The sequence below is a fragment of the Monodelphis domestica genome, chromosome 2, assembly GCF_027887165.1.
Source record: "Monodelphis domestica isolate mMonDom1 chromosome 2, mMonDom1.pri, whole genome shotgun sequence".
Classification (NCBI taxonomy): domain Eukaryota; kingdom Metazoa; phylum Chordata; class Mammalia; order Didelphimorphia; family Didelphidae; genus Monodelphis; species Monodelphis domestica.
In genome coordinates, this window is record NC_077228.1 from 226,726,566 (window position 1) to 226,747,064 (window position 20,499).

The 20,499-nt window shown below is 36.4% G+C and overlaps 1 protein-coding gene across 2 annotated transcripts in view; it reads left to right on the forward strand.

Moving 5' to 3' along the window:
* Window positions 1-20,499, forward strand: part of PRKCA (protein kinase C alpha) — a 590,805-nt gene that overhangs the window by 503,330 nt on the left and 66,976 nt on the right. For both annotated transcript variants that reach the window (XM_007482766.3, XM_001370222.5), the window contains exons 11-13: window positions 1,672-1,763; window positions 4,656-4,718; window positions 6,232-6,370. In XM_007482766.3, the coding sequence (XP_007482828.1) occupies window positions 1,672-1,763; window positions 4,656-4,718; window positions 6,232-6,370 (294 nt within the window). The remainder of the gene's footprint in view (window positions 1-1,671; window positions 1,764-4,655; window positions 4,719-6,231; window positions 6,371-20,499) is intronic.

A 20,499-nucleotide genomic window follows, 5' to 3' on the forward strand; every position in this document is an offset into this window, starting at 1 on the left:
AAAGAATAAAGAAAAAATAATACAAATAACCAGAAAGATTTCCATTTTGTGGTCTAGTGTATATAAAGTTTAATTTTGCCTCAGAAAGCTGTGTGATACTGACCAAGTTTCTTAGCCTCCCTAAGAAGTTTTTCAAAATTCATAGAATTGGTTGACAGTAATGACTATCTTGAAGAGTTCTTGTGGGAGGGAGGGTACAATGGGGGAAAACATATATGAAAAGCACTTTGCAAACCTTATAGAAATGTTAACTATTATCATCCAGTGTTTATCACAGTGCCTGGCATGAAGAAAGTACCTCTTAAAGGTTTGACCACCTGAAGTATTAAGGATACATCCATATTAAGTGCTTAATAAACATGTATTGACTTGATTGATCAAAGTGCAAACTTAAAAGGACAAGAAAATTTAAATTTGAAAAGACAAGAATAAGGTCAGAACTAGCAATCATGCCTGGGCATGGCAAAGAAAAGAGTGGAATAAGACCAGTTATAGATTCTTAGTGTTGATTCCATTCCTTTATTTCCCAACTTACTTTTTCTTTGTAAAGTAAGAGAAAAAGAAAAAAATCAATTGTTAGAATTAGAAGAGAAACAAGTTAGCTGTGAAAAAATCTTGTCAGTAAATATATCTGTAAAGTATTGAATTGATACAAATATGACAGATCATCATAATTATAAATTGTCAAAGCAGGGAGATTTTAAAAAGAGTAACACAAGCTATCCTCAACTATATAGAAATATGTCCTAAATCACAAATAATAAGAGAAAATCACATTAAAATAACTGGCATTCTACCTTACAGCCTTCAGTATAATAAGCACCTAAATATTTGTAGGTTGATTGACCAGATTGGTGTATATAAAAAAAAAAAGAAAGAAAATGATAGTTGTTGGAGTAGCACTAGAAGAACAAGAACTATGGTTATAGATCAGAATTTCATCCATTCTAGAAAGTCCAAAAAGTCACTAAATTATAGGCAAACTTTTGGCCCAGTGACCACTACTAGAAATATATGTCAGTGAAGTCCAGTACTTTTTGTTTTTAAGAAAAAAAAACTGGAAACAAAGTGATACCCTATCAAGTGAAAAATTTATATACAAATTATGACATGAATTTATAGATTATTTTGAGTTATAGAAATGATGAAAGGAATGAATGGAAAGAAATCTTTAAAAATTTCTATAAACTGCATAATGAAGTGAGGATAACCAGGTGAACCATTTATACAATGACTGCAATGATGTAAAGTAAAAGAACTCTGAAAGACAACAACTAGTCAGTGTAATAACTCTCATAGACCTGTTACCCACCTCCTGGCAGAGAACTGATAGACTATAATATAGAATAAGATGTACATTTTCAGACACAATTACTGGGTTGACTTGTTTTGCTAAACTATATTTATTTACTATAAAAGGGGAGTTCTGGAGTAGAAGAGGGATTTGGTGGGTAGTAATAGGAGATCAAAAAAAGAAGAAAAGCATACAAATAAAATATTTCTAAAAATATATACTAAAGAGAGCAGAAGAAAGTACAATAGGGCAAGCAGGGTAATTTTGTTCCACTCTTGCTAAATTTAATCAACACTTTAAAAATTGTAATAGATATAATTCCAAATATATTCTTTTTTTCCCCCTCTCCCTCCTTTTGGTTAATATTTGGTTCTTAGGATCGTCTTTATTTTGTCATGGAATATGTCAATGGTGGAGACCTCATGTACCACATCCAGCAAGTAGGAAAATTTAAGGAGCCACAAGCAGTGTGAGTATTATTTTATTTCTGCAATTTTAATTTAAATGTACAAATGGAGAAACCTACAGATTGAGTGACTGAGTCTTTATGGAAATAATGTTGCCTACTGGTTAGAGAACAATGAAGTAATGTATGTAAAGCATTTTGTACATCTTAAAACACCTTAGCTACTATTATTTTAATTACCTAAATCAAAATTACTGACTTTCATGCCCCTTCTAAGTACCATCATCATCTTGGAGTCTCTTTTTTTTGTAATTGAGTGCTGTAAGCATGCTATGTTACCATGACTTGTCTATTGCCAATGACTCCCTTGTCTCTCACATACCCAGTTTCACACTTCTAAATGTAGGTGTTATTTCCTTTTAACACCTAAAGAACTGGCTTTTCTTAGAGACAAGAAGATTTGAAACTAAGCTAAAGAAAGTAGGGAGAGGGAATTATTTTCATTCCCTAATTTTAGTGATCCTTACTATTCACATTTAGAAGGTTTAGGGAGAACATTGGTTGGTATTTCATTCTTAAAATCAGATACAATCTCAGTCCTGCAGAACTGATAAAAAAAAATTGACCCATCTCCTTTCAGTAAAGAGGTAAGGACTATGGTTGTGAAAAGAGTTATACATTATCAAACTTGAGTCATTATGTCAATTAATTTTGCTTAAGTATTTTTCATTGTTTTAAGAGAGTGTTCTGCATTGGAGAGGACGTTAAGTAGAAACAACTGATAAAAAAAAAAAAACAAAAGGCAACAGCAAAAATATAGATTTTTAACAAAATCTATCAGAAGAGGAACATATAATATATATGGAATGAGTCTGTCCTGACAATTAATAAATAATCTAGTGATCTGGAACTGAAAGCCAAAACAGACTAGGCATTTATCAAGAATATAAGAAAATATGTGGACATTACAGGTGTCATGTTGGTATCCCCAGGATCTGGAAGAACTAAAGGAAGCCAATCAGTTGGGCAGCTCCTCTGTTAAGAAATGGTAGAAAGACATTTGTAGGGGAAGAGAATGTATGGAGGAGTCACAAAGGAATTTGAACCTAGCTCCTCTGACTCCAGATCCGGTTCTTTCTACTCGCTGGGCTACCTCACTGATATTCTCTTGGTTGCCTATTTTGGTTATTGATTTACTTTTTTTTTTCTTATTATAAACAATATTTTTAATTTTTTTTTTCACAGCGGACACTTCCTAAGAAACTCACAATAAATCCTGCTGTGAACTGTGTTGTAATCTTTATTGGTAGAAGAGGGTGCTTGCATTCATAGGATCACAGATACATACATAGTACCTTTCTAACCTACATCATCTCCCATAACCTAGATGAATCTCCCATGTTCCTCATCCGTAAGATAAGGAATTAGACTAGATGTCCTCTAAGGTTCCCCTTCTAGGTATAAATACATGATCTCTGATTATTCTATCTTTAAATCTTCAGTCCTGTAATCTTAAATGCACAGGACCAAAGAGATGACTAATTGAAGGCTCATAGAAGGTTGTGTGGACAATGCATTTTAGATACATGTTATGGAAATTTTGCTCACTTCTGATTTTTATCCTTAAAAGGAAAGACATCTGTTCTCATTCTACCTGTATGTATGAGTGTCATAAACTTTAACACACACAGAGATGAAAAGCTAATGCTATGGCAACTCAATCCACCAGAGAGAACATGTCAAAATTGCTAAGGACAGTTCTGAAATAATACTTAAAAGCTTCTTGAATCTTTTCCTTTTATTAAATTCAAACTAGTGGAAAGCATTTATTTTAGAGATCCTTTTTTGCCATATTTTGACTGTCACAACTATTCAAAGTTGATTTAGATTATCTGTGCAAAGAATTCTAGATGCCTTGTGGATTTTAACCCATCTATCAGCATTTTACCTGTGCTTCACAAAATTTACTAACAATTTCGGAGTAACAACTATATTAGATCTACCACATGACTTTAAGAGGGACAATAGCTCCATATGAATCCATGCATGGCCCATTTCTTCCAGGAAAGATGACTATAAACTACATGTTTCATTATATACTATACTCTACTTTGGGAAAGGCATTAATTGCAATCCAGTTGACCACTGTGTTTTCCCTAAAATAATACGTGGACGTGAAATGGTGATTTTATCCCCTTGATATCATATGGATAAATAAATCTGTTATCCAATTTGCATCAAAAATATCCTCTTAAAGGCTTTCAGAGAATCTATGTGGAGCCACTTTATAAAAAGGAACACTCATTTATTGAAACAGGTAAGTATCTATTGACATTGAATAGGCATCACATTGAAATTTTTTAAGTGCTGGATTTGGAGTCAGATAACCTGGATTCAAATCATGGCTCTCTTACATAGTAGGGTTTTTTTTATCTTACTTTTACTTAACTTTTCTGAGTCTGAAGATCTCTTAAAATTCCTTTTAGCACAACATTCTATTTTTCTATGAACAAGTAACAGACTTTCTAAATGAGAGAAATCATAGATAGTAGAATGGGTTAGTAAACTTGGGTTTGAGTCCTGGCTCTGACACATGTAACTATTGGCAAGTTTTTTCACTTCTCAAAACTTCAATCTTCTTATAAAATCAAATTATACCTGTTCAACCTGTTCATTTTGGGCAGAGAATTTGTAAACCTTAAAGTGCCAACAAAAGGGGGGTGTCCTAGTTGTCCATTAATTTCCTATGAGGCGTGTAAATTGAGAGGGAAGTTTGTAAGATGACTTTGTACAATAAATAACAGAATGTGAACTGTACATGCCTTGATACCAAGTTTCAAAATCACTTTTACATTCTTTGATGTTTTGTGTTTATAATATCAGGGGTGGAGAAAGGGAAGGTTAGAGGAGTAGCAACTAGAATGCTGTGAATCTCAAGTAATATTTCTTTTCCAGGTTCTATGCAGCAGAAATTTCAATTGGATTATTCTTCCTTCATAAACAAGGGATCATTTATAGGTAAGGGCTGAAGTTCTTTTTCTTAGCTATTCATTTGATAGTTTTACTGGATAATTAGAAGGTAGATTATTTTGTAAAACATGCTGAAAAATGAAGTAGGTAGAAGACAGAAAGTGGGACAAGGGGACAGAAACCTTTATGCTTTGTGATCTTAGGGTAAACATTGCACCTCCTAGTCTCAGCTTCCCTATCTGTAAAATAGAGATAATAACTGAACTCTCAGTGTGACGTTTGTAAATGGTAACCTATTACTTAAATGTGGTTATTAATGGAGATGCCCTTTGATCTCACATTCAGTTTGGCCATCAGGGAAGCAAGAAACATCTTTAGTTCCATTTTGCAACTTCAGAGACTTATTTGATTTCTGCCTTCATAAGAAAACATGTTTAAGTCCACCAACAATATCTTTCTCTCCTCTTTTTTCTTGGAAATGAGCTCACAGCAAACAGTGGAAACCAAAATCCTATGTCTTCAATTGTGTATGCTTCTGAAGAGGGGTAGGCAGTGTGATATAGAGCCATTGTGTCAAATTCAACCTAAAAGAGAGGTCACTAACCTGTACATAAGGATCCTACAGACCACCGATTGACTTTTTTAAAAAAAATGAAATATTATTTATATTTTATTGTATTTTATTTATTATTAAATATTTCACAATTGGAGCAGATAGGTGGCACAGTGGAAAGAGTGATGGTCCTGGAGTCAGGAAGATTTATCTTCCTGAGTTCAAATCTAGTCTCAGACAAAGACTAGCTGTGTGATCCCAGGCAAAGCACTTAAATCTGTTTACCTGAGTTTCCTCTCCTGTAAAATGAGATGGAGAAGGAAATAGCCAATCACTCCAATATCTTTGCCAAGAAAACTCCAAATAGAGTCCTGAAGAGTAGGACATGACTGAAACATTTCCCAATTACATTTTAATCTGTTTTGGACCACGTTTGAGAGTGTTGTAGGAAGTATATGACCCATGGACCACAGGGTTGACAACTCAGATAAGGAGACTAGAGGCAATGTTGAAGCCAGGAGGATCTAGATTCAAGTCCTGCCTCAGACATACTGACTCTGTGACCCTTGGAATCTCACTAAACTTCCCAGTGCTCTAGGTAATTCAAGACTTTTAATTTGTAGAGAAGGTGCTGACCTGAATTAAAAGAGGAATTTTCTATCATGGGTTCAGTCATTATCCTAACTTTTGGTAACAAAATATAGGATTGTTTCAAGGTTTGTGGATGAATGCTCTTGATTCTTATTTCATATGTAGATTATAAGGACAATTCCACAACTACAGAATGGTTCTTTCCAATAATTTAAAATAATTTAATTGTTATCTTGAGTTCCCTAAGAAAACACATGTCCCTTATTCCCTGGACAAAATGGAGTGGGGCACAACCTCTTGTCATGGTAGAGTACTTACTATTTCAAAAGTGCCGAAACTGAGTTACAGTGAAACAGATCCAAAAGAAATCTATTTTATTCTGGAATCAATTAATGATGTTAATCTATTTCCTTTCAGAGATTTGAAATTAGACAATGTCATGTTGGATTCAGAAGGACATATCAAGATTGCTGATTTTGGAATGTGCAAGGAACATATGATAGATGGAGTCACAACCAGGACATTTTGTGGGACTCCAGATTACATTGCCCCAGAGGTAAAGATTTGACATTTCAGGAACAAGGAGTGTATGCACATTTAATATGCTCTAAATTTGAAAATTTGATTTTCTATCTTTCACATTCATTCATTCAGCCAACAATTCATACATTTATCCTCACCCAAACTTCCTGAAATCCTTTGCTCCCTTTGAGGTATATCTCAGGTTCACCTGCTGCATGGTGCTTTTCCAGATGCCACAGGAGGTTACTGCTTCACTACCACTCCTACCCTGCCCACCAAAAATTATTTTTTATTTATTTAATCTCCGTGCATATTGTTTCCCATCAATAGAACTTAAGCCCTTAGAAAGCAGAGAGTTTTTCATTTTTTTCTATGTATCTCTACTGCTTAGCACAGTGCCTCATACATAATAGTATTCTTAACAGATACTTGTTGAATCAAGTTGAAGTGAATTCATTTGTTCAGCATACATTAAGCCTAATATTTGCAAAGTAACTGGTTAGACACTCCTGGAGACACAAAGAAAAAATAAGAATGATTTCTTTCTGGAATGGGTTTACAATATAATTTGGAAGAAAAATTCATGCCCAAATAATTTAGAATATGGTATGTGATTTTAAAATACTTTTTACCCAATGTGGTATTGTTGTACATAGAGGGTCATGACACTGTAACCAAGGAAGAGACACTCATGATTCATTTTAGTCGATGTGGCTTTAACCATAATTCACTTTGTTTATGGGGGTAGGAGGGAATGAAAACTGCAAAGCAAATAAAAGCTAATGATATGTTAAGTACCCTGGGGAAACTCTCAGTCAAATTTTGACTACAAAGGGAAAGTCTCTAGTCCACTGTACCTGTGCAACATGTCTACTTGGCAACCCACATCATTTCCCTGCTCCAAATAACACAGGGCCCAGAACCCAGAACCCTAAACCCAGAACCAGGATCAGAGTGAAGTGTCAGTCTTTTGAAACTGCGTCCTGCTGAATAAGGGCTCAGGATCAGGGATGGGCACAGGGTCCTGTATTACTTGCTGGAGTGAGGGTTATCACATGGCTTCTGGGAATGGAAGGTAGCAGCAGAGAGGGGTATATTCATCTCTCAGTAACTACCATCTGGAACTAGAAATGAGAAAAGTTGAGCAGCCACAAATTTAGCATAGCAATTAAAGAAGCAAGAGTCAAATAGCAAAAGAAGCAATAGTAAAGGGGGTATACTAAGGGAAGGAGGGACTTAAGGGAGTCCCAAAAGGATGCTGGGTTACAGTTCACATCACGGAGCCATCTAGCTTGTTGAATAAATCTCTTTGAGTCTTTCTTCAACCTCTCCAGTCTTGTTGATCCAAATGAAACAGGAGGAGGAATTGATGACTGTGCATACTTCTTCCTCCAGTAGGAAATAATCTAGGACCTTATAGTTCTCTAGCACCAAGTTGGCAAGGGAGTTCAAAGACTTCCAGAGGTTGTGAATGGGTACTCCAGACTCCTGGGTAATGATCTCTAGGATCTCCATAATGTAAGAGAGGATTGGTGGTATGTAAGCTCACCCCACAGTACTGCCATGACAATAACTACTCCCATGACAATAACTACTCCCATGCCTGCTAGGGTGAGACCCAAGGCTCTCTTCTGTTGGAGATGTTTAGGAGCAGAAGGATCATGGGTAATCTGGTAGACAGAGAGTGTGTCATTCACAAGGTGTCCCAGCATTCAGTATCCATTGAAGTTAATATTACTGAGGCAAGGATATGCAAAGATGCCCCAGGTGGAATTACAGAGAAAGATATAACCAGGGGCTATGCAGGTGGTAGCATAGGGGTGGGAACAAAAGTAGGACAAGTCAATGGGGTCGGAAAGTGTGGAGTTATACCTGTCCCATGAACCAATTTGATCCATGGCCATGATAGCAGTGACCAGGGAGCCAAGTTGACAGGCAGGGACTACTTAGAAGCAAAGGATTTGTGTTCAGTTCCTGTGATATTAACTGCTAGAGTTCTCAAAAGTATAGAATAAGACTCATTAATCAGAGAGGGCCAACAGAAAGTATTAGTGATAGGAATATCACTATAGGAATAGTGATAGGACAGGGAAGATTATAGCTGGGGTCAAGTGTGGCATACCCAACAGCTGGTAAGCTTTTCTACATAGTCCAGAGCCCTGGAGAGCTGGAAGGTGACAGTTTTGGTTCATTATGGTATTCCAACAGTCTGTAGGTATACAAAATAAGAGAAGAGGGAACCAAATGCACTTCATTTTTATCATAGTGAAAGAAAGCAGTCTGATAAAAGCAAGCATTTCAGAGAGAAGTCATTTGAGTTTTTTAGATGCTTATTTTCTTTCTTGAATAAGATTTTCAAGTCCTCTATAGCACGAATGTTCAGAAATAAGAAATTCCTATTGGTGTTACCAGAGGGAGGATTGTAAAATAATTCCCAGAGTCACTTTGAGTGACCTACATAATGCCAGACTAGTACTTCTAATCATTAATATTCATTGTGATTTCCAAATCCTCTTCCTTCCTCAAGCTCTTCCCCCCACCTCCTTGAGAAAATCAGCAATATGATACCCATTGTATAGGTGAAATCATGCAAAACATATTTCCATATTAGACAGGTGGAGGGGAAAAAACAAGAAAAATAAAGAAAATAAAAATAGACTATGTTTCATTTTGCACTCAAGAGTTCATCAGTTCTCTCTCTAGAGGTAAGTTTTGTGTTTGTAATTCTAATCACCTATTTGAAATTATATATGTCACAAAAGTTTTAGCATATCCTTTGGACCATGTCCTAAAGCCACTTTTAAGAGAGATAGTTTGAATTACAATCCTGGCTTGCCTTGTAAACAATTTCTTGATTCAATAGATGACCAAGAGGCCAAAAATCTTCTTAAGGAAGGCTCAGTTAGTGAGTAACCTGTCATCTCCTGAGGCCAGTGTATTACACTTTGGGTTCTTTTTAATTGTTAGAAAGGTTTTTTTTTTCCTAACCTCAAGCCTAAGTTACCTTTTTTTATTATTTTTATTTATTGCTTTTTATTCTGTCTTCGGGGGCCAAATAAAACCAATCTAATTCTTCCATGTGACATCCTTTTTAAGTACAAAAGGACTGTTATTCTTCATCAAGATCAGAAAAGGAACTGTACCTTATAACTTAAATGATTATTTATTCTCAAGGAAGAAACTATTCTTCAGTATGAACAATCAGGCTTTTCATATCTGAAACCTAGGGAGCATTATAAAAAATATAAACTCTTATAGCAATATTTGTTTTGGAGTCATCCAATAGTTGACAGGTGTTAAGAAGAATGTGATTATAAGCTAAGCAATATTCATTTAACATCCAACAGATGCTGTTTCAATACAAACAAACAAATAACTGTCAGCAGAGAGGCAGCATTTTTAGGAACAAAGATATCTCTAGGCTTCATTTTTGTTAGGACTGGTTATGAGGGACAGCTGGGTAGTTTAGTGGATTGAGAACCAGGCTTAGCGACGGGAAGTTCTAGGTTCAAATCTAGCCTCATACACTTCCTAGTTGTGTGACCCTGGTCAAGTCACTTAACCCCCATTGCCTAGTCCTTACCAGTTGTCTGTCTGCAATACATAGTATTGATTCTAAGATGGAAAGAAAAAGTTTTTTTTTTTTTTTAAAGATTGGGTCCAGAGTAGTTAAAATATTAACTACCTCAATACGATAATTCATTTATTTGGCATCATTGGAAAAAAAGGCATTTTACTCAGTTGTCCATACAGCTAAAAATGTTTACCTTTTTAAATGTTAAAACTTTATTTTTAGCCATTCTTGAAAGAATTTTAAAAAAATATATTACATACTTCCTTGCTTTCTTAAACAGAAAATGTTAAATCCTGACTATTAGAGCATGCTATAATTTAGTTTTGCATTATTGTCTATTAAGGTAGACTATTAACAGTTAATTATCCTGGCACTAAGAAACCCTAGACTCCGTTGCATGTGTTGCTTTTTGTAGGTTTTTCTTATCTCCTTTCTCATTATCAGACTCCCAGAGTAGCTTCCTCAATCAATTATCACTCTCCTAATTTGATGTTTCTAATCTGCTGTGACCTGGAAAACCAGATTACCAACTATTAAAAAAGTTTGGTTAAATTAAGAATATAGTAAATCACCTAAAGGAAGAACTGAAGGACTTGGGCAAGCTTCAGTGCTTAGACTTGGCAAATATTTTGGGTCCTCAAAGGCATTTCTTATTTCCTGTTTCTTATTTTTTTTTCCCATTTGAATTAGTTTATTTAGTCAGTGTAGAAAGAAAATTAGACTGACAGTTTGTGGGGGAAGGGGCCAACTGGGAGTGGCAGTTGGGTCTGGTGACTAGCACTTCCTTCCTGCTGGGTGGGACTTGGGTCCTGGTGTTGGAGGAGAGAGGAGCTTGTTCAGCCCAGTCTGGAGTGGCATGCTCTTCTTGGTTCAGCCGGAAGACACAGGCTTCTGAAGGTTAGAATTGTTCTTGTTTGCTTTCTGTCTACTGCTAAGGTTCTAAAAAACAAAAGAGGACTGATATAGAGTAGACGGGAGTGGGACAAACCCTCCGCCAGCCTCTGGGACCTGGCCTCAGGTCTGAAGCTGAGAAAAAACTCCAAACCAACTGGTTATTAAACTTTATATTATTTGAATTCACAGTCAGATAAGTGGACTATCATTTCTGGTCATAGAGGGAGCTGAACTTCAGTTTCAGTCATTCAAAGACAAACAGACCTCATTGGACCCCTGTTGTTTCCTCTCAGCAGGGGACATCTCACTCCCTTGCCTCACCAAGCTATATACCCTCTCTCCCATTAACTCCTCCATACCCCATACAAACCTCCCATTATCCCCCTGTTTTCCAATCTTCCTATTTCCTTTCCCAATAAATATTACATCAGTTTAGAACATAATTCCTTGGTTACAATAATCACATTATTTCCCTTCTTCCCCTCCACCCACCCTTCCTGTAGTCAACAGGCAATTTCATTGGGTATTACTTCTGTCCTTGATCAGAACCAATTTCCATGTTGTTGATGTTTGCACTAGGATGTTCATTTAGAGTCTATATCCCCAACCAAATCCCTTGGACCCATATATTTAAGCAGTTATTTTTCTTTGGTGTTTCTTCTCCTACAGTGTTTCCTCTGAATGTGGATAGTGGTTTTTCTCGTAGATTCCTCCAAGTTGTTCAGGATCATTGCATTACCACTAATGGAGAAGTCCATTACATTCGATTGTAACACAGTGTATCAGTCTCTGTGTACAATGTTTTCCTGGTTCTGCTCCTCTCACTCAGCATCAATTCCTAGAAGTCGTTCCAGTCCCCATGGAATTCCTCCATTTTATTATTTCTCTGAGCACAATAGTATTCCATCACCAACATATACCACAATTTGTTCAGCCAATCCCCAATTGAAGGACATCCCCTAATTTTCCAATTTTTTGCCACCACAAAGAACAAAGCTATGAATATTCTTGTACATGTCTTTTTCCTTATCTCTTTAGGGCACAAACCCAGCAGTGGTATGACTGGATCAAAGGGCAGACTCTCTTTTATCTCCCTTTGAGCATACTTCCAAATAGCCCTCCAGAATGGTTGGATCAATTCACATCTCCACCATCAATGCATTAATGTCCCGACTTTGCCACATCCCCACCAGCATTCATTACTTTCCTTTGCTGTCATGTTAGTCAATCTGCTAGATGTGAGGTGATACCTCAGAATTGTTTTGATTTGCATTTCTCTGATTATAAGAGATTTAGAATACTTTTTCATGTGCTTATTAAGAGTTTTAATTTCTTTAACTGAAAATTGCCCATTCATGTCCCTTGCCCATTTATAAATTGGAGAATGGCTTGATATTTTGTACAATTGGTTTAGCTCTATATAAATCTGAATAATTAGACCTTTGTCAGAGTTTTTTGTAATGAAGATTATTTCCCAATTTGTTTCTTCTCTTCTAATTTTGGATGCATTAGTTTTCTTTGTACAAAAGCTTTTTAATTTGATGTAATCAAAATTATTGATTTTAAATTTTGTGATTTTTTCCTAGCTCTTGCCTGGTCTTAACATCTTTCCTTTCCCAAATATCTGACAAGTATACTATTCTGTGTTCGCATAATTTGCTTATAGTTTCCTTCTTTATATTCAAATAATTCACCCATTCTGAGTTTATGTTAGTGTAGGGTGTGAGATGTTGATCCAAACCTTATCTCTCCCATACTGTCTTCCACTTTTCTAGGCACTTTATATCAAGTAGTGTGTGTTGGTACCCAAAACTGGGATATTTGGGCTTATTAAGCATTGTCTTGTTGAGGTCATTTACCCTAAGTCTATTCCACTCATCCTCTTTTCTGTCTCTTAGCCAGTACCAAGTTGTTTTGATAACCACTGCTTTATAATAGTTTGAGATCTGGGACTGCAAGTCCTCCTTCCTTTGCATTTTTTTTCATGATGTCTCTGGATATCTTTGATCTTTTGTTCTTCCAAATGAACTTTGTTATGGTTTTTTTCTAATTCAGTAAAAAGGTTTTTTGGTAGTTCAATGGGTATGGCACTAAATAAGTAAATAAATTTCAATAGGATAGTCATTTTATTAGGTTAGCTCATCCCACCCATGAGCAATAAATGATTTCCAATTGTTTAGATCTAGTTTTAATTGTGTGGAGAGTGTTTTGTAGTTGTGTTCATATAGTTCCTGTGTTTGTCTCAGCAGATCGATTCCTAAGTATTTTATATTGTCTAGGGTGATTTTAAATGGAATTTCTCTTTCTAATTCTTGCTGCTGAAATGGGTTGGAGATATATAGAAATGCTGATGACTTATATGGGTTTATTTTGTATCCTGCAACTTTGCTAAAGTTGTTGATTATTTCCACTAAATTTTTGGTTGATTCTCTAGGATTCATTAAGTAGACCATCATATCATCCACAAAGAGTGATAGCTTGGTCTCCTCGTTGCCAATTTTAATATCTTCAAGGTCTTTTATTTCTCTAATTGCTACCACTAGTGTTTCTAGTACAATGTTAAATAATACAGGTGATAATGGGCATCCTTGTTTCACTCTTGATCTTATTGGGAAGGCTTCTAGTTTATCCCCATTGCAGATGATGTTTAATGATGGTTTTAAATATATACTGTTTATTATTCTTAGGAAAGGCCCTTCTATTCCTATACTTTCTAGTGTTTTCACTAGGAATGGGTGTTGTATTTTATCAAAGGCTTTTTCTGCATCTAGGGAGATGATCATGTGATTTTTGTCAGTTTGCTTGTTGATATGGTCAATTATGTGGATGGTTTTCTTAATATTGAACCATCCTTGCATTCCTGGTATGAATCCTACCTGGTCATACTGAATGACCCTTGTGCGGACTTGCTGGAGTCTTTTAGCTAGTATCCTACTTAAGATATTTGCATCTGTATTCATTAAGGAGATTGTTCTATAGTTTTCTTTCTCTGTTTTTGATCTGCCCGGTTTTGGGATCAGTACCATATTTGTGTTGTAAAATGAATTTGGTAGAACTCCTTCTTTGCTTATTCTGTCAAATAGTTTGTATAATATTGGGATTAGTTGTTCTTTGAATGTTTGATAGAATTCATTTGTGAATCCATCTGGACCTGGGGATTTTTTCTTAGGGAGTTCTTTGATGGCTTGTTCAATTTCTTTTTCTGATATGGGGTTGTTTAGGTACACCTAGATTGCCACATTTGTTGCCATATAATAGGGCATAATAGTTTTTAATGATTGCCTTAATTTCCTTTTCATTAGAAGCGAGTTCTCCTTTTTCATCTTGGATACTGTCAATTTGGTTTTCTTCTTTCCTTTTTTTAATTAGACTGACCAGTACTTTTCTATTTTATTTTTATTTTCAAAGTACCAGTTTCTAGTATTATTTATCAAATCAATACTTCTTTGACTTTCAATTTTATTAATTTCTCCTTTGATTTTTAGGATCTCTAATTTCGTCTTCATCTGGGGATTTTTAATTTGTTCACTTTCTAATTTTTTAATTTGCATGCCCAAATAATTGACCTCTGCATGTAGCAATCTGCACCTATCTATTGACAAGGGAAATAGTTGAAATGTAAAGATTGTATTAGAAGAGAGCATGCTCAGTCTTTCACATGGCTATTAAAGCCTCTAACCCTTAATCCCAGCTTCCCCCAGGTTAGGTGCAAAATTAGGTTTCTTTGTGTTCACCTGGCTAATAAAAACCACACCTATACCTTGTCGTTAACCAATGATAATTATCCCTATGTATTGTGTATATTTGCATGTCAAAGACATTAAAAGGAGCAGCCACATCAGTCACCTCCCCCTCTTGGACCTCACCTCTCACCTATGTCTGTCTTTGCTAGAGCTTGGCCTCTGGGCAAGCTCCATCTTTAATTTCTTTCCTTCTCTATCTCTCTCACCTGGGACCTGACCTCTGGTCAGGCATCTTTCTTTTCCAATGCTAATTCCTAGCTCTTTCTAATTCATCCTATTAGCTACACCTTATTCTCTCAGCCTTAAGGTTTGTATTTGGCTACTAGCCCAAGGAACCCAGGCTAATTCTCTCAGCTAAGTTCTATCATGTCTCCGACCTGTGAGTGGTAATGTTGGATCACTGGATGGATCATACCTGTGAGTTGTCCAGAGATCGGGGTTTTGCTGTGGCTCCATTGTAATTAATAAGGCCTGGTTTCTGACTCATTTCTGCCATCTCCTACCTGGCTCTGTCACGCCCCCCGCGGAATCCAATCTACTATCCTTTCTTTCTCTCTCTCTCTCCTTGAGGCATTCGTAGCCGAGTGTCTCACTGCACTTCTTAATTTCTTAATATATGAACTCAAAGATATAAATTTCCCCCTGGGTACTGCTTTGGCTGCATCCCATAGGTTTTGAAAGGATGTCTCATCATTGTAATTTTCTTCAATGAAGTTATTAACTGTTTCTATGATTTGTTCTTTAAATAACTGATTTTGGAGTATCATATTGTTTAATTTCCAATTAATTTTTGATTTGCCTCTCCATGTACCCATACTAATTATTATTTTCATTGCATTGTGATCTGAGAAATTTGCATTTATTGTTTCTGCTCTTTTGCACTTCTTTGCAATGTTTTTTTCCCTAATACATGGTCAATTTTTGTGAATGTACCATGTGCTGCTGAAAATAAGGCGTATTCCTTTTTGTCCCTACTTATTTTTCTCCATATATCTACTAACTCTAATTTTTCTAACATTTCATTCACTTCTCTTACCTCTTTCTTATTTATTTTTGGGTTGATTTATCTAGTTTGGATAGAGGAATGTTCAGTTCTCCTAGTAGTATAGTTTTTCTATCTATTTTATCCTTGAGCTCCACTAATTTCTCCTTTAGAAATTTGGATGCTATGCCATTTGGTGCATACATGTTGAGTACTGATATTTCCTCATTATCTATACTTCCTTTTATCAGGATATAATTACCTTCCCTATCTCTTTTTATTAGATTTATTTTTACTTTGTCAGATATCATGATTGTGATTCCTGCCTAGTTTTTATCAGTTGATGCCCAAAAGATTTGGCTCCATCCTCTTACTTTCACCCTATGCATATCTACCTTCCTCATGTGTGTTTCTTGTAGACAGCATATGGTTGGGTTTTAGATTCAAATCCACTCTGCTATTTGCTTGTGTTTTATGGGTGAGTTCATTCCATTCACATTCAGAGTTATAATTACTATCTGGGTATTTCCCAGCATTTTAATTTCTATTCCTGGTCCTGCCTTTTCTTCTTTCACTATTTCCTTCTACACAAATGTTTGTTTTTAAACAGTCCCCCCTAGTTTCCACCCTTATTTTACTACCATTTCTACACCCTCCCTTCTTATTCCCCCCTCCTTATTTTCCCTGCAGTCTTTCTAAAACTACCCCCCCATGTTCTCCCTCCCTTCTTCTGCTTCCCTCCCCACCATTTCATTTGTTAGCCTTCTACTCGTCTATAGGGAGCGAATCTATTCTCTGCCCCAATGGATTGTATTGTGATTCCCACATTGAGTCAATTTCAATGCACATAAGAGTTGAGTATTTCCTACCTCCATCCTCTTTACCCTTCCAGTGTATTGATATTCTCCTCCTCTCCTGTCATGAGCTTCTTTGTGACATATAAATTTACCCCCATTTCTTTCTTTTCCCCTTTCATTAATATTAACCTCTTTTTTTAGCTGTAGTTGTGTATAAATATATATATATATATGTATATAAACCTGTATATGCATTTATGCCTACATATATCTATATACCTATTTATGTCTTGTCATTTCATCCTATACAATTTGCCACTGTTCCCTCTATGTGTAATTCTTCTAGCTGCCCAAGTGATAACAGTTTTTAAGAGTTACCAACAACCTCTTTTCTTATAGGGATACATATCATTTTAACTAATTGAATCTCTTTAAAAAAGATTTTTTGTTGTTTTCTTTTGTTTTGTTTTTCTTTTTCTCCTCTTTTTTAATTACCTTTTGAAGATTCTCTTGAGTTCTGTGCTTGGGCATCAAATTTTCTGTTCAGGTCTGTTCTTTTCTTTACAAATTCTTGGAATTCTTCTATTTTGTTGAATGACCATACTTTCCCCTCTAAGAATATGGTCAGTTGTGCTTGGTAGTTGATTCTTGGTTATAGACCTAGATCCCTTGCTTTCTGGAATATCATATTCTATACTTTTCAGTCCTTCAGTGTGGATGCTGCCAGATTGTGCATTATCCTCACTGTGGTTCCATGGAATCTGACTGACTTCTTTTTGGCAACTTGTAATACCTTTTCTTTGGTCTGGTAGTTCTTGAATTTTGCTATAACATTCCTGAGTGTTGTATGTTGGGAATTAAGTACAGAAGGTAATCTGTGGATTCTTTTAATCTCCACTTTGCCCACTTGTTCTTGAATATCGGGAGAGTTTTCTTGAATAATTTCCTGTAGTATTATGTCCAGACTTTTTCTTTTGTCATGGTCTTCTGGTAGACCAATGATTCTTAAATTGTCTCTCCTTGTATGATTTTCTAAATCATCTGTTTTGTGAATGAGATGCTTCAGATTTTCCTCAATTTTTTCATTCTTTTGGTTTTGTTTTATAATGTCCTGCTGCCTTGTGAGGTCATTTAATTCTAGTTTTTGTATTCTGGTTCTTAAAAACTGGATTTCATCCTTGCCTTTTTGGTCATCCTTCTCCTTCTGGTCTGATTTTCTTTGGAGGTCATCTTTCCTTCTCTTTACCTCATCTCCCATCTCCTTTGCCTTATCTTTCATCTTCTTTGCCTCATCTTTCATCTCCTTTGCCTCATTTTTCAAGCAGATTGATTTTGGCTTTCAAGACACTATTTTCTGTTTCCAGATGACTTATCTTAGTTTTTAAATTCTTTTCCCAATTGTCTTCAACCTCTTTTAATTGTGTTTTGAATTGCATTTTGAGTTCTTCCAAAGCCTGCATCCAATTAGCTGGGATTTCTGTTTTATTGCTTGCTTCCTCCTCTGTTATGTTTGCTCTTAGATCATTGCCTGTGCCAAATCTGTCTTCTTGTAATTTCTTATTTTTCTGTTGTTTGCTCATATTTACCCCTTCTTTGCTTCTCGTATTTGTCTGTGCTCTTGATCCTCTCATTTTTTTTTTTGGTTTTGGGGCTTTCTGTCATTTTCTCCTCTTGGAGCTTTGTCAGGAGATCTCTCTGCAGTCTGTGGGGGATGAGTGTTGGATTTTGAGATTCTCTGCCCTCTGGAGGCTTTTGATTCGATTACAGTCTAGCACTCTGTGGGGGAGGGCTGTTGGAGCTTGGGATTCCCTGACCTCTGAAGACTTTTGATGGGATTAAGTTCAGCTGTGTTAAGTTTCGGTGTGCTCTGAGGCCAAAACCTCTTGGAAGACTTGATCAATATGGAGGGTCTCCAGAGCTCTGACAGGTTTCCCACTCTATGCTCCCTCTCCAGCTCCTTCCCCACCACCGATGTTCGATGCTCTGAGCATGGCACAGCCCTGCCCGCAAGGTACACCCTCCAGACCAGCGCCTTTGCCCACCCAGAGGTTCCCACTGCCCCTGGAGGCTTAGCACTCTAGGTGCGGGGCCTTTCTTCTGCCTTCCGCTTAAATCCAAGTGTTCTCAGATTCTGGCTTTTGAGGGGTGCTTACCTTTTGGATTGAGTCCAGCAGGAGGTTTCCTTGGCTCTGTCTTGTAGTTAGGTATGATTTTTCAGTTCCCTATGAGCATTCAGATTGTGATGGGTAAGGAAGGGTATTCAGAGGTCTGAACTTCTGCTGCTTCTAGGCCGCCATCTGACTCTGCCCCTTTGTTTCCTGTTTCTTAGCTATGTCCTGGGTATGTGACCTCTAAATAATTGAAATGCTATCATATTTGCCCAGATTTTATTTATGTAAAAACAAACAAAACAAAACCATGACAAATGATTTTTAAAGGAAAAATAACATTTAATTCTTTGAAAATGGAAAAGAATAATATATAGATCCACCTTAAAACATATATCATTTTATAGTCCAAAGAAGTTTAGAACATCAACAATCAAGGTTTTAGAATCTGCACAAAGATTAAAATAATCTCATCCTCTTTAAATATATCTGTTAGGCAGAAGCAAAATAATTATCTCATATAGAATTTTAATTAATAGTGTTGGCCAAGGCATAATATTTTGACTATTTGCTTTAAATCCTTGAAATTGATTAACACTGTAACATATCCTTAACCAGTTGAGAGGGGCCAAGACAGATTGTTGTCACAAATAGATGCATGGTTGTTGGTGAGATGAGAATATGAGATAGAGGCAGTAATCAGGAAATTACTCCAGAATTTAATATTAACTAGATTCCTTTCTCTGATACAGAAAATTACCCAAAGGGCAACAAAGTCTTCTTGAGATGATTGAACAGAATCTTGATCATTTATCTTCAGACAAATACTGTCTCAATTTCAGGGTATTTTTGGTAAACAAGAATGAATAGTTAGTGTACCTAGAAAGGAAAATAGGTAATCTTTGTTCATTTTAACAAGGCAGTCATTATCCAGTGCAAGGAGAATAAAAAATGAGAATGCTGAATCATATTATCACCCACTTTTTTTCCTCTATAGTATGTACTAATGAAGGAGACAGGTAGCAACTTCAGGAAATAGTATGTGCCTCCATTTGGGGTGTCACTAAATCAAAAAACATTTATTAAATGCTTAGCCTGTGCCAGACATTTAGCCAATAAGCAGTGGGAGACAAAGGAAGGCAAAAACAGCCCCTGCCTTTGAGGGGCTTATATTCTAATAGGTGTAAACCTTAAAATTTCTTAGACTTATGAATGTTGGAAATTTCCCCATTGGGAAATTTCATACTTGAAAAAATTTCCTACTGATAGTAAGAACTCTATTGGAATGTGAAAACCCTTGGCATGGGAGGGTCCTTCTCCTCCCTACTTAAGACTACTTTAGGACAGAAACCTTTTGCTAAACAATGGAAAGGGCTTTGACCTATGCTTAAGCATAGAACAGGAAGTTATTTGAGTCATGATTGATTTTAGAATTGATACAATAGAGATACTTGGAATGACAGAACCAGGTCTTGGAACTTATAATCTCCACCTTACTCAGTCTAACAGGATTTAGGAAGGGCTGCAGCAAAGATCAAGATTTAATTATTTGAGAATATGACCTTCAACAGACATGTGCAAAGGAAACAAACCTCTGGGCAGTCCTGGGTTAACCTAGAGCCACCATTGGCACAGGGGAGACATCAACAGTGATTGGTAGATGTGAGAACTGAGGGGAGGGGACTTAGATTGTTGACTTAAAGATAGCGGGGTCTGAGGAGAGAGGAAGGTTTTTTGCTCAGAGGAGGTTTTGCTCTGAGAGGAGGGCTTGCTCTGAAGGAGGCTGGAGGTGGAGGCCCCTGAGACTGTTTCTCCCTTTTGGTCACGTGAGTGATAGGGACTGATCTCTTTTCTTTGCCTCAGCTATCTAAGGGCTTGGGCCTTTGGCCCAGCCTAAGCAGAGGGAGTATTTAAGCCCTATTCCCTTCTTTCCCCTTTCTCTCTCTCTCTCTCTCTCTCTCTCTCTCTCTCATACCTTTCTTCCTTCTGTTTATAATTAAAAACTCCATAAAAGGTTGACTGCTGACTTGAGGTTTCATTTAGGAATTACATAGCTGAATTCCTT